Source organism: Dipodomys merriami, unplaced genomic scaffold (assembly GCF_024711535.1).
Source record: "Dipodomys merriami isolate MVZ:Mamm:240054 unplaced genomic scaffold, mDipMer1.0.p SCAF_2, whole genome shotgun sequence".
In the NCBI taxonomy this organism is placed as follows: Eukaryota; Metazoa; Chordata; class Mammalia; order Rodentia; family Heteromyidae; genus Dipodomys; species Dipodomys merriami.
In genome coordinates, this window is record NW_027203381.1 from 116,965,531 (window position 1) to 116,979,180 (window position 13,650).

General features: G+C 45.1%; 1 protein-coding gene across 3 annotated transcripts in view; it reads right to left on the reverse strand.

The window, feature by feature from the left end:
- Hlcs (holocarboxylase synthetase) overlaps positions 1 to 13,650 on the reverse strand; it is a 162,357-nt gene that overhangs the window by 98,121 nt on the left and 50,586 nt on the right. For all 3 annotated transcript variants that reach the window (XM_070030657.1, XM_070030656.1, XM_070030655.1), the window contains one exon: positions 11,165 to 11,436. In XM_070030657.1, coding sequence (XP_069886758.1) covers positions 11,165 to 11,436 — 272 coding nt within the window. The remainder of the gene's footprint in view (positions 1 to 11,164; positions 11,437 to 13,650) is intronic.

The window sequence follows — 13,650 nt, forward strand, 5'->3', positions numbered from 1 at the left end:
TGGTTCTCTAAGGGAACTGCAGCTTTTCACTCAGCACCTCCTGGTGGTATGCATGGTGACCCTCACCACTGGAGAAGCACAGCACGTGCTGCTCAAATCGGACAGCATCTGCAGTGGCAGGAAGAACCCAACCCCTGGTGCCTTCAATTCTTCTGGGAACAGGGAAGGGAATAAAAATTAGTAATCAAACCAATGGGTCACCTAATCAGGTAAACAGGACCTTGAGTACAGTTAGGAGGAGATTGAACAGCTTCTTGTTCTGTGGTCTGGACACCCAGACTATCACCCTAACTAACACAGACTAACACCCTGTGAAGGCTCCTGGGTCCACCTGTACTGTGAGGTCTGTAACACTGCTTCCATTGAACTGAAGTTCTATTGTTAAAAAAAGAAATCCAGCCAGGCATCTGAGGCTCATGCCTGTACTATGAGCTACTGAGGAGGCTGAGTGCTGAGGAATGTAGTTCAAAGCCAATCTTGGTTGAAAAACCCCTGACACTTCAGAAAAGCCCATGTCTTCAATTAACCACCCAAAAAGCCAGGAATGGAGCTTTGGTTCAAGTGGTAGAGTACTAGTCTTGAGTGAAAAAGCTCAGGGAATGAGCCCAGGCCCAGAGTTCAAGCCCCAGTGCTACTGCACACGCACATGTGCAAGCACATTCACACACACGTGCGCATGCACACATACAAAAACACACACGCATGTATGCACGCACTCACACACACATTCTGAATAATCACAAAGCAGTCAAGGAGAGGTGGACATGAAGGAGGCTTGATTGGCAGAAGGGAAAATACCTGCTTCATTACTCAATGTATTTTTATAGAATGAGTGTTTGGTTTGTTTGGTTTTGGTTTTTTTTTTTTTTTACACATTTAGAGTTTTACTACAACAACACATTCATTAACATAGAGCTCAGCCTCTCTTCCTCCAAACCACACATACAGGTGAGTGGTCAGACCTAAATGACAGCAAACATTGAATTCTGAGATTATGTAAAAAGTTTCAGATTAGAAACGCATGGTAACTCATACACCAGCTTTTGTAAACACAGTTTTTCTAACCATTCACCTTACTGCATCAGACACTTGCCTGGACAGAGCTCAGGACGGAGCTGGACAGAGCTTAATTTCTGCTTTTTCCAAGTAGGTAGCTCTCAGAACTCTCCTGTCCCATTAGGAAGTGGAAATGCCACTGACTACACCTGGCCCCTGGCCAGATCTGAGCCTCGCCCTGCTGTTCCCGGGGACCTCCTCCACCCAAGTGCCACTGGGACAGTATGCCAAGGCTTGCCAAGGAACGCACGCTAGGCCAGCAACAAGTGACACTGTCCGCCTCCCAGGTGGCCTTGTCTTTCAGGAACTGGAAGTCCAGGATTCACTCTGTCCACACCAACGGCCTCATAGCTATCCTGTAACTCTGGACTCTTTAGACTGCACACTCCCAGCTATCAGGCTGGCCCAGGGCTCCCTGGCATGCTCCCTAAGGTGAGCCTGAACTCCAAGAATAAAATTCTCCACAATCACCTGGTGGGATCTCTTTGCTATCTCCAAGCCTTGCTTGCATAACTTCCCAGGTGTTCCACTTCTTGTCTGAAATGCAACTATGGCACCTGATAAAATGAGGATCAATTATAGCCCACTGTTAAGCAGGGCAATACATATCTACGATGATGGAAGAAATTCGAAAGAATGAAGTGAGGCCGAGCCCAGGGATTTCTGACTGGCCAGAAGGTTTGGGGGTCTCAGGCTGATGGGAGTCATGTCACAGAGGACCGAAGATCTTGTGACCATGTCCCAACAGTCAGCTGAAAATCTGGCTCTTTAGAATAATGAACCGATCATATGTCACAGGTAAAAAATATGCTCTGCACACTTAAAGGTAAGCACAAACTAGATAGAAAGAGTACATTTTGGGGACAACAGTAACCAGCAATGAGACCTTGTTTCTCTAATATGATGAGGAAATCTCCAACTGAAACTTGGCACAGGAAAATGCCAGCTACCTGAGGAGACCACACCCACCTGTTTCACCAACAGACACAGCTCAGGGGGCTTAAGGTCAAAAAAGAAAGCAGGATTGCAAGTGCCAGGTTTGGAAAGTATTAGCTAGGGACTAAGAGCTTCACAAATATTTCATTATCAGCCCACCTTATGAGAGAGATTCCTGAAGGCCTCACATGCTCTCTCCTCACTGTTTCTAAAGCCTAGATCCTTGCACACTGCTGGTCCTATGTGTCTGGTACACAGTTAGTCCAAGTACTGAGTCCAGTACACAGCTGGACCTAGCACAGAGTCCCCTAGGCAGCTGGTCCCAGCTGGAAGATATGCACACAGCTAGTACTCAAAGATACTATTGCCAACTTCATTATTCAGTTAAGGAAACAGAGGTGGGGGAAAGGCCACCAAATGCCCAGGTGACAGGCTAGTACATGGTCAAACTGGGGTTTCACCCAGGGTGGTAGGACCCCATCACAAGGATATGCTAAGATACATACACATCCTAAGTGATGTGTATGACCCAAGACAATTGTGCAATTCTGCATCACGTATGCAATCTCTATACCACCACACTACAGTACTACCCCATGGGGGGGGGGGGGGTCCTCATTCCCTTAAGAGGTTAAGACTGCCACCACTGAGACTATGCAGAAACTGCAATGGGTTTGGAATGCTTCAAGTGTGCTTTCAGCACACAGAGCCGCTGCTTTGGCTGGACAGCCAGCCTCTGCTGAAGCTGCTAGGAGGCGGTGCTCACTGTATTGCTGGTTCCTGTCACGGAAGGAATGTGCTGCCATCACTTCCTCTTCCTGTGTGAAATCCTCACTCCAAGGTTAGGAAGTGATAGTAAGGGGACTCAAAGCCCTAGGAAGATGATCAGGTCACCAGGGCAGAGCACTCAGAACCAAATTAGTGCCTTAAATAAAAGGGATACCAACTGGGACAGAAAGGGACACAGAAGACACTGTATGAAAGGAAATGTACTCATTACCAACTTATGTATATCACCTCTATAATAATAATAAATTAATCTTTAAAAAATTAAATAAAAGGGTTGCCAAAAAGCTCTCACTCATTTTCCACCATCTAAGCCACTGGAACACGACTGTCTTTAACCCAAAGAGGATCCTTACCAAGACCCTGGTCTCAGAGCTCTAAGGACAGACCTCTGCTACCAGCCAAGTCAAAGAGTAGAGGGTAAACTAAGATGTCACCATTTTGAAACAACCCAGAAGGTTCAGTGCTGATAATGAACAGAACATACTAAAACTATGAAATGGTAAGAATAACAAGAAATTTATTCTACCTTTAAAAATAATTTATGAAATATAAAAATATCTTAGAACACTAAAAGCTAATGTGATGGTACTTCTAAAACATAATAGACCAGGAAAAAATTCAACTTCAGGAGCCTGGCATGTGACAGGTTAACTTATTCAGGTGTTGAATTGGAACAACCAAATAAAATTAACAGAGAACATGCCAGAATAACTTCAGTCATGACCACTGCCAACGTCAAGGGCTAGAAGTATATGCCAAACTGTAATTTAGAAGTAAACATGGAAATAGGGGAAAACCCTCCAATCATTTTCACTTTTAAAGTACTAAATTGTCCCATTAAAAAAAAACCTCACATTAATTATTCCAAAGCAATCAACTTCTTAAAAATCCTTTATTTCACAATTACGCTAATACCCCATTAATTTGGGACACTTACCAACCTATTTATTCTCTGCTCATTACCTGTGTGCACATTAAGAGTACAATACGGGCATTAATATGTAAAACATCAACAAAAGCCATCTGGAAAGCTAATGAATAATCAAGGGATTTCAAATTAAACTACAGAATTTTCCCTTAGAATCTTTAGGACAACATTGTCAAGTCCAATCTATTCACTTGGCCTCCAGAATCAATTTTTCAAACTTTATGACAGCTCTAATCGCTTCCACCTGTGTCTCAAGCCTGACTCTTGACTGGCATACTACCAGCCAGGGTGGAAATGTAGACAAAGACCCCTATTAGGATCCGGCTGTTTCTCTACTGGGAGGTCACTCAGCCATTAAATTAGTTCCAGCCCAATTTCGGTCCTCTCAGCTTGGACTCCAGGGGAGGAGAGGGTGGAATGGAGTGAGCTCACAGAGCAGATCAGTCAGAAGAAAAGGGCAGAGAGGTTGGGATCTGGTGAGACAGGCAGGCATAGGGGGTCACCCCAAACTTTGGAATCAAAGTATTCATGCCTCAATGACGGTGCCCATTCTTCACAAGGCAATTCTCCCCAGACGTCACTTGTAAAGGCTGTCTTATGAGATCATTTCCTTTCCTTTCCTGCTGTTTGTTGAGTTTCACTGTCTCCTGAACAGTATTTTCCCCACTCACAGGAGGCGGATCCACAAAACTCTCCCAGCCCTTGAAGGCTGGAGGTCACGCTGCAAGGGTGGGGCTGACTGATGGGGCATCTCTGGGTCACAGTGAAGGAGCCAGGGGAGCATGTCATGTTCAGTGCTCCTGACCTCATGGCTGGGGACAGCGAGGCCCAGGAGGGGTACTGTCAAGGTCATGGAACCAGTGTGGTAAAAGCCTTGATTCCAACATTTTTCCTGCTAGACTATAAGCCTTCCCACTCAGATACCAGAAACAGCACTCAACCTACAACAGCCATAGAAAAGCTGCCCCGCTCCTTGCATGGCATTATCTGTTACACCCACTTGCAAACCACAAATGTACTACACAACCTTAACAACTACTTTGCGACCAGGATATGCAGAAAGTGTTTCAAAGACAAAGATGGGACCTGGCCCACCGTGTCTCTCCAGTACCTGACATGCATCTGGCTGCTCCCCAAAGTGCCACAAGCAAACCTATGCCTGAAAAATCAAGGAACTGGATGCCAGGTGCTGATGGCTCTCACCTACTCAGGAGGCTGAGATCTAAGAATTGTAGGTCAAAGCCCAAGAAGGAGAGTCTGTGAGATGCTTACCTCTAATTAACCACCAGAAAACTGGAAGTAAAGTTGTGGCTCACAGTGGTTGAGTGCGAGCCTTCAGCAGAAAAGCTCAGGGACAGTGCCCAGGCCGAGTTCAAGCAACACAACCAACAACAGCAAAAAGAAAATCAAAGAATTAGATAATGATTAAAAAAAAAAAAAAAAAAAAAAAACCAAGGAAGTGGTGCTGTGGCTCATAGTTGTAGAGCAAAATGAACAAAATGAACTCAGGAACAGTGGCCAGGCCCAACTTTCAAGCCCCATGAACAACAATAACAACAACACAAAACTTTATTTAAGAAAACCCAAACCAAAAAAAAAAAAATAAATCACCAAATGTTGGCCAGCCTATTCAACCTACAGGAGTACGCAAAGGAAATTAGTTGATGTCCATCTGACTCTCAAAACACTAGCTTCATGTATAAGTCATCGCAACAGCTGACAGAGACTTGGCATAAATCAATCAAGAAAGATACTGTCACACCAATAAAAGACAGTTCTTACTCAGTCCCCCCCCCTTCTGCCCCGTGGCCTGGCCCCATGCTGTTCTCACAGCAGAGGGTCCATCATCACCATCACAAGAGAAAACAGAATATGCCAGAACTCTACACACACCAGGGTAGAGGAGCGCCTGCAGATGCATGGAGAGGATTTGCAGTGGCCCATCCTCACCCCAGCCTGGACACCACCACCACCATTCATTTGCAGAGGGCTCCTGGAACTGCAGCTGTAGGACGTGACCTTGAACACAGGCAAGTTCACTGGTGCAGACACACAGCACAGAAGCCATGCCCTGGAGACACTGTCTAACCAGCTGAGCTAACTGGACAAGAGGAAACCTACCAGGAAGTACCACAGAAAGAAAAATAAAGACCTCCCGAGCCAATGATGCCGGCATCCCACAGAGCACATCCAGAAGATGTTACCCTTACAAGGGAGGGGAGAAAGCATTTCATGGCCAAGAAGATACACCAGAGAAAATGAATGAAGTTGGGGAAAAGGGATGAAATTATCTTATCTAGCCCAAGGAACTAAGTGGTACAGTCAAGTCAGATTACTAGGGGAGCATTGTTCCCTGGCCTGGGTTTTTCACGTTTGGAGGGGGCAGCGCTAGGCCCTTTGATGGTCTTGACTTAGTCACCAGCAAGCAGCTTGCAAATTTCCCTTGGTTGCTCCCTCTCCTGAATCATTACCATAGCTCCCAAAGTCACCGAGTGGGGACAGAGGCAACAATGGCTATGGCTGTGGCCTGGAAAGGAGCTGTTGTCCCACCCAGAGGGCAAGTGAAAGCTTTCAGCATCTACTGCAGTAGACCTCCATAGTCAAATGCAAATAGAAGCTTTGCCAGAGTGCCAGAGTAGGGGCTGGGAAGGTGGCTCAGTGGTAGAGCGCATGCCTTGCAGGCCAGAGGCCCTGGGTTTGATTCCTCAGCACCACATAAGCAAAAAGAAAAAAGCCAGAAGTGGCGCTGTGGCTCAAGTGGTAGAGCGCTAGCCTTGAACTGAAGAGCTGAGGGACAGCGCCCAGGCCCAGAGTTCAGGCCCCATGACCGGACCCAAAAAAACAAACAAACAAAGTGCCAGAGTATTGGTCAGTGGAGAGATTTCCAAATCCTCTCAGAGTCACAGTATCAGAAAACGCTTCTACCAACCTTACATCAGCAGTCCATCAGAACTAAGGTTGTACGTTGAATAATTAATCACCTTCACCTTCGCTTGTGAACCTTGCGGGCAGAGGAGCTGACTATGTGGACACTAGCTTCCAGGTCCCCAGCTCCTTTTCTTGGCAGTCCGAAAAGTGAAAGCACATCCCCCAGTGTCTACTCTGGCTTTTCCTTAGCAACAAAAAGTTGGTCTTGAGTTGGATTCATCTGTGATTCAAATATGTTTCTTAACCTTTGTAGCAACACAACAGGTCAGGTGATCAGGTCATGGTCATGGGACAGGAACCTAAGGTAAGAGCCATGTGTGCCTTCGGGAAAAGTCTGTAACAGGCGGGGCACTGCCCTTGTCACTCTGTCTCCCTGCTCAGTGGGCCATGTGCTAAATGTACATTGTGGTTTAACAGGGTCATTGGCACTGTGATCCAACACACAGTCCCACATTTAAGCCACTTGTATTTTGGGGTATCTGTCTCATCCAGCTGAATGGAATCCTAATACTTAATCCTACAAACAGAACCTGAATAGGTCCTGCTAAGTCTTAAATCTTGTGTACACTACCAGAAACAAGACCTTAAGGATGCAGCCTGCTGTGGAAGGGCTGGAAAGGAAAGGAACCTCACAAGTTCCTCACTGGTCCCTGCTGTGACGTAGTAGCAGAGCACCTCATCAGGCCCTCACCATCCAGGGGCTGGCAGGCAAGACGAGGGATTTATTAGAAGCTGTATTAATGCAAGAAATCACTCTAAAAACAGCAAAACATTAGTGTTTATCAGTCTTCTTTGACACTCTAAAACTCAATCTAAGAGGTTTTCAGTCTCAGAAAAGTGATGAAGAACACTTATTTGGTAAGAAAGGAATTCTCAGTTGGCAAAAGGCAGTCTAGATTGGAGTCCTGCCATCCTACTGGGGGGCAGGGAGAGGAGATATCATCATAAAGAACCCAGGAGCCTAGGCTAGAGATGTGGTTCAGGCCTGGTCTTTCACCCAAGCCCAGCATTTCATTTGGCTCTAAGGAGCCACCACTTAATAGGGAGAGAAGCTTTAAAAGACCAGTTTTCAGGATAGAAATCTGTCTAAATGATCATCAATGGTCACTCACATGAAGCCAATCAGAAGTGACTGAGAAGAAGCCCAGTAAAGTTTGACAGGCATATTGCCACAGAAACCCTAAGGCCAGCCAATTAAAACCATGACTGTTCAGTCCTCAAAACAATACTAGACCCCCACTCTCCAGGATGGGACACTGGGAAAAGCCTCCTGGGAGCAAGGCCACGGGCCATGGACACCAGGCAACAGGAGGTAGCGGATCAATACTTTAGTTTGCCTACACAGTACATGGGTTCATTCAAGGCAGAGCTCATCTGGGCATTCAGTTTGTTGTTTTATTTTTCCAGTACTGGGGACAGACACCACGATCTTGCACATGCTGAACAAGTGCTCCATCATGAACGCTACCATATAACTATAGATTGCCCCATGACAATGAGCCATATTCAGTCTTAAGAGAGGAGGCCAGGCCTCTCCACATCTTGACTCTGATTGAATGGAAGCACATGATGGGGATGTCGAGGTTACTGCTGAGGGTTTATACAGGAGGAAAGAGGACACACGTGGGGATTCTGGAGCCAGCACACAGTACCACTGGTCCTCACTTGACCGTATCGTTCTTTCCTGGGAATAGAACTCCCAGGCTTAAAACAATGCACAGACCAAGGTAGGGGAACTCAAACATAGAGGGAAAAAAACATTTTAAGAATTCTATAATAAGTATCATTTAAAGTTTGCTCTACTCCAGCCCATCAGGAAAGAGGTGAGACTTTCCCACAGTAGCAATACATACAGAAGCATGGGGTCATTTTACTCTACCATTCTGAAATTCTTCTTTCCCTGTCTTCTTGGCCCATCAAGGTGCTACATATGGTATGAGGGACCATACATTGTAACTCTCAGACCCAGGGCCCATTTCTCCTATAGGAAATCCATGTGATGTTGGGACAGCAGTATTAGCTCAGTAAAAGGTGGCTGGAAAGCACTACAAGATCACATAGGAGATTCATCCATGCATGGAAAGCACACCTAAACGAGTCTGGGAGCCAACGTTTCCAATATACATCAGCGACACACAGTAATCACTCTGTCCCCTAAGGCTGCTCCTGGAACGTCAAATATAGTATCAGTGGAAGAAATCACTTGGGATGCATTCTTAGCACATAACTATCTATGTATTTCATTATCTCATGGACCCTCTGTGGATAATTTGGGGTCTTTTAGACACCCAGGGAACCAGTTCAAAGGCCTCCTAAGACAGCTTTAACCCCCGTGCCCAGGAACAGGGGGGTTTACTAACAAGGTTTACTGACTCCATAAGCTTCGGTGAGTAACTTGGCCTCTGAGGGCTGGGAGGAAGACACATGAGAAGTGGGTGAAGGATGTGTGCAGCCACCAAGTACTTAGTCAAATGCCTGCTAGGAGTAAGCCAAGGGACCAATAATTAATCATCAGCTGGTGCCTTTGGCTCCTGCTTATAATCCCAGCTACTCAGGAGGCTGAGATCTGAGAATCACGATCTGAAGCCAGCCTGGGCAGGAAAGTCCATCAGACTCTTATCTCCAATTATCCAGAAGTGGTGCTATGGCTGAAAGTGGTAGAATACTAGCCTTGAATGAAAAAGCTCAGGGACAGCACCCAGGTCCTGAGCTCAAGGCCCAAAACTGACAAAAAAAATTAATTATCAAAGCCATTTCAGTGTCTTCAGTGTTCTTCAGAGGCCAGAAAAGCAGAGAAAGAAAGATTCCTGAACTCCCTTGGAGAAGCGAAAATACATACTCTTCTCATTTGTAAAAAGAAAAACTCCCACAATCCTAAAAACGTTACATTCAAGAGTATGAAAGCACAGCATTCACATGTTTTTGTTGTTTGTTTTGTTGGCACTGTGACTCGATAGCTGCCTTCTGGGCACACTGGCCGCTCCTTTGGCCGGGCATGCCCACAGTGACCGGACCCAGTGGCATACTGCCAACCAACAGTTCAAGACCATCCAGCATCCCAAACACTCTTCACTGTTACTCATCAAAACAATGAAAACAGCGGGCAAGTGTGCACATTTTTGCTAGCTGAACTTCACCTCTTAAAATCCTTTGTTAAAACTGTACAAGACCTTTTATATTTAGCAAATGTAATTATCCACAGTACCACAGTAATACCAGCTGAGAGAATGAATTTGTCCCTCTGGGCGGGAGAAGTCAGAGGGGAGGATTACAGAAATCTAAATGAGTAGGTGCCTTGGACAACGTGAATTAACACAGTGAGCTGACCTGTTCCTTAACATGGTGGCTGGCTTCTGCTCTTCTCCTATGTACTCTCCTCACACTTAAAACTGCTGTTCCACTGACTCTGAGTGTGAGAATTGAGAAGACGCTCATGACCTCATCATTTTATATCAACACATAACTACATTCCAGAAATGACTGATAACTAAGGCAAAAACTATTCCATCCTGTCTAGTCATGCCGTCCCCAGGGTAACACCCAGAAACTGTGCCCTGGCTGTATCAGGGCTCTCCAAGTCCTTCAACTCTTCTCACACTGAGCAAGATGCTTCTCTCATTTCTTCCCTCTAGGAGCCAACTTTTTAAATGAAAACAGGATTAATTAATACTGACAAGTTAGAAACAATTAGAAAAATTCCTTTTATCTGGCCTTTCATGCTTTAACCTTTAATCAAAGCCCACCAAACAGAATGGATAAAGAGGAAAACTTGCAATAAAAGTAAATTTCAAACACTCAAATGAGATTACAGAGTGCTTGAAAAATGTACTGGACAGAAACATGCCAGAAAAGTTTCCAAAACTTCAAGTTATTCACAGCTTCAAGTTATTTCAATGTAACCTAGCTTACATGTCACTTAAATTTGGTCTTCTAATGCCCACACAAAACGCCCTCTATTAAATATTTAACACTGATTGTAACAACATGAAGGAACCTGAGTGACAATGCCACCTGTTAAACAAGTTTTTCCTAGTGTTGTGGGGTTTTTTTCCTAAGGACATTTGGGAAGACCTGATTAAAAGAAGCAAGCCAGCCAGGCGCCAGTGGCGCATGGCTGTAAATCTAACTACTCAGGAGGCTGAGGTCTGAGGACTATGGTTCAAAGCTGGCCCAGGCAGACAAATCTGAGAGACTCTTATCTCCAATTAACCACCAAACACCAAGAAGTGAGGCATGACTCAAGTGGTAGAGTGCCAGCCTTGAGCAAAGAAGTTAAGGGACAGTGCCTACTACTAGAGTGCAGGTACATGTGCATGCGTGGAAGCCACAAATACCTCCCATTCACAATGGCTTCTGACTAAAGAGCTTCCTTAACTCCTCCTCTTCCCAGGATGGGTTATGTACACCTAGCTAATAGTCTACTAAGACACACTACACCACTACACAGGACTCCATCTTCCTCTCCAGCCGCTGGTCACAGAACACAATCAACACAAGCAGGCAGTGAAGTGGCCAAGCAGGACTCACCCATCCAGAAGATTCATGGTGGTGGGGGTCACTTCAGCAAACAGAATTACTTTCCCGAGTTGCTTGGTCTGCAGATTTTGTCGATAGATGTCTAAGTTAAAGTGTTCGGAAGAGAAGTCTTCTGTGTCAGTAATCACAGGTATGGAAGATGGAGTGACTTCTACTTCTGATGCACAAGAGGACACAAACTTAAGGGAGAGCTTGCTGGACTTGATTACTCCTTCCGGATCCACATGTGCCCTCAGCCACTGCATAAGGGGATCCCGGATTTCCTGCATCATAAAAGGAAGAGAGAGGGGGCTGGTAAGGTGGCTTAGTGGTAGAGTGCTTGCCTTGCATGCATGAGGTCCTGGGTTCAATTCCTTAGCATCACATATGCAGAAAAAGCCGGAAGTGGTGCTTTGGCTCAAGTGGTAGAGTGCTAGCCTTGAGCTAAGAGCTAAGGGACAGGGCCCAGGCCCAGAGTTCAGCCCCCACAACTGACCAAAAAAAAAGGAAGGGAGAGGTTGGAATCTGGCTTTTCAGTAGATCACAGTAGCTCTTCCTAAAAATGCTTCTGGGGCAATGTAAGTGCTTCCCAATTCATGACCAATAAAATTCATATAAACATGTTCTAGACATCTAAGCTATTATATCACATGATAATAAAGACACTCAGTACTATGATTTGAACATTGGTCCCCCAGAATTTGTATGTTGGAAATTTAATCCCCAAGTTCATCTGTTGATGGTGTTCAGAGGTCATGGGCTCTGCCGTCATGAATGGATTAATTGATGGATTAATGGCTTATTGAGGGAGTGGTTATCCCAAGAAGGGTCTGCTATAAAAGCCAGTTTGGCTGTCTCTCTGAGCCACGTGATGCCCGGGCTGTCCCTGGTCTCTGCAGAAAGCTCCCATTACAAAGGAGGCCTCCGCTAGACTAGAAGCACCCCCAACCATTGACTTTCCAGTCTCCAGAGTCATGAGAAATTCATTTTTTAATCTTATAAATTAGCCAGTCTCAGGTATATGGTTATAACAACAGAAAACAGACTAAGACACTAAATATGCTGGCAGTAAAAAATGAACTTCAGAAACCATGCAAATGCACTGACATACTTCATATCCTAATTATTTCTTAAATGTTTCCTCTAGCACTAGAGAATTAGATAACTTAATAAGCAACTCTCTAATCCTTTGTGAATGAACAACAACAAAAAGCCCAAAACACATCTTTTTATCTTTGTATTTTTGCCCACAAGGAAACCTATTATCTTATCCATGAAACAAAAGAACCAACAAAACCTTAAGTGGAAATCACAGAACCCAAAGCACTGAGAGACACCAGAGTTCAAATTCCGCCTCTGAAGGGGCAAGGCTTCCTCCTACAAAGGGAGAGTCAACACTGGCCACAACGAAGAGACACATGAGTTTCCACACCAAAACTCAGCTTTGTGCCAGGCGTTGGTAGCTCCTAGCTACTCAGGAGGCTGAGATCCAAGGATCACTGTTCAAAGCCAGCCAGGGCAGAAAAGTCTGTGAGGCTTTAATTTTTCACTAAATTACAAAAAAATAAATAAAGCAAAAATTGGAGCTGTGGCTCAAGTGGCAGAGTGCTAGCCTTGAGCAAAAGAAACTGAGGGACAGATCCCAGGCCCTAAATTCAAGTCTCTGGACTAGAACGATAACAAAACTAACCAAAAAACCTCAGCTTTAGGAAACACCCAGAGCTGCTTTCTGTCTGTCCTGAAAAACACCCTCCCCCCCACCTCAAGAGGCCACAGACACTTCCTTCTAGAATGGCTCAGGAAGAACTGGGGGTCAGGGGAATCATCCTCCCACCAGGCTGGAAAAAAAACAGATCCAAGATCTTAGGGCATCATGTAGAGGTGCCACCTCTTTCAAAGAAAAAACATGCCCCACCTCATTTAATACCCGGGGAGGTCCCAACACTCCCCACGTGACCAGAAACAACTTCAAAAGTGAAACTGATTCAGTCCCTTCACCTTTAAAACTCACTCTCAGCTTGTAGAAAGAAGGAAAGGGGAGAAAGAATAATCGAAGAAATCTGGTTAGTGAGGCACAGTACAGGGGAATGGAGCAGAATCTTCAGCTGTTAATGGAATAGCAGGGAAGGATGAAAAGGGACTCAGAAGACAAAAGCCAGATGTGGTCGTACACCTATAATCCCAGTTACACTAGATGTAGAAGCAGGAGGCTCATGAGTTAAAGACCAGCTAGGATCAAGTTAGGGAGTTCCTATCTGAGAAACAAAACATACAAACAAAGGTGTTGTGTGCTGAGTGCATTGGATGGGTGGTAGAGCATTGCCTGAGATACTTAAGGCTCTGGCATCATTCTTAGGACTGAAACTTCAACCAAGACACAATGAAGTGCAATGAATGACTCTTTACCTGATTTTGACTGGAATAAAAGAGCTGTAGAAGATGCTTAGAGACCACCAGTAAATGTGAATAAATGCATTCCGTATCACAAAAAGAACTGC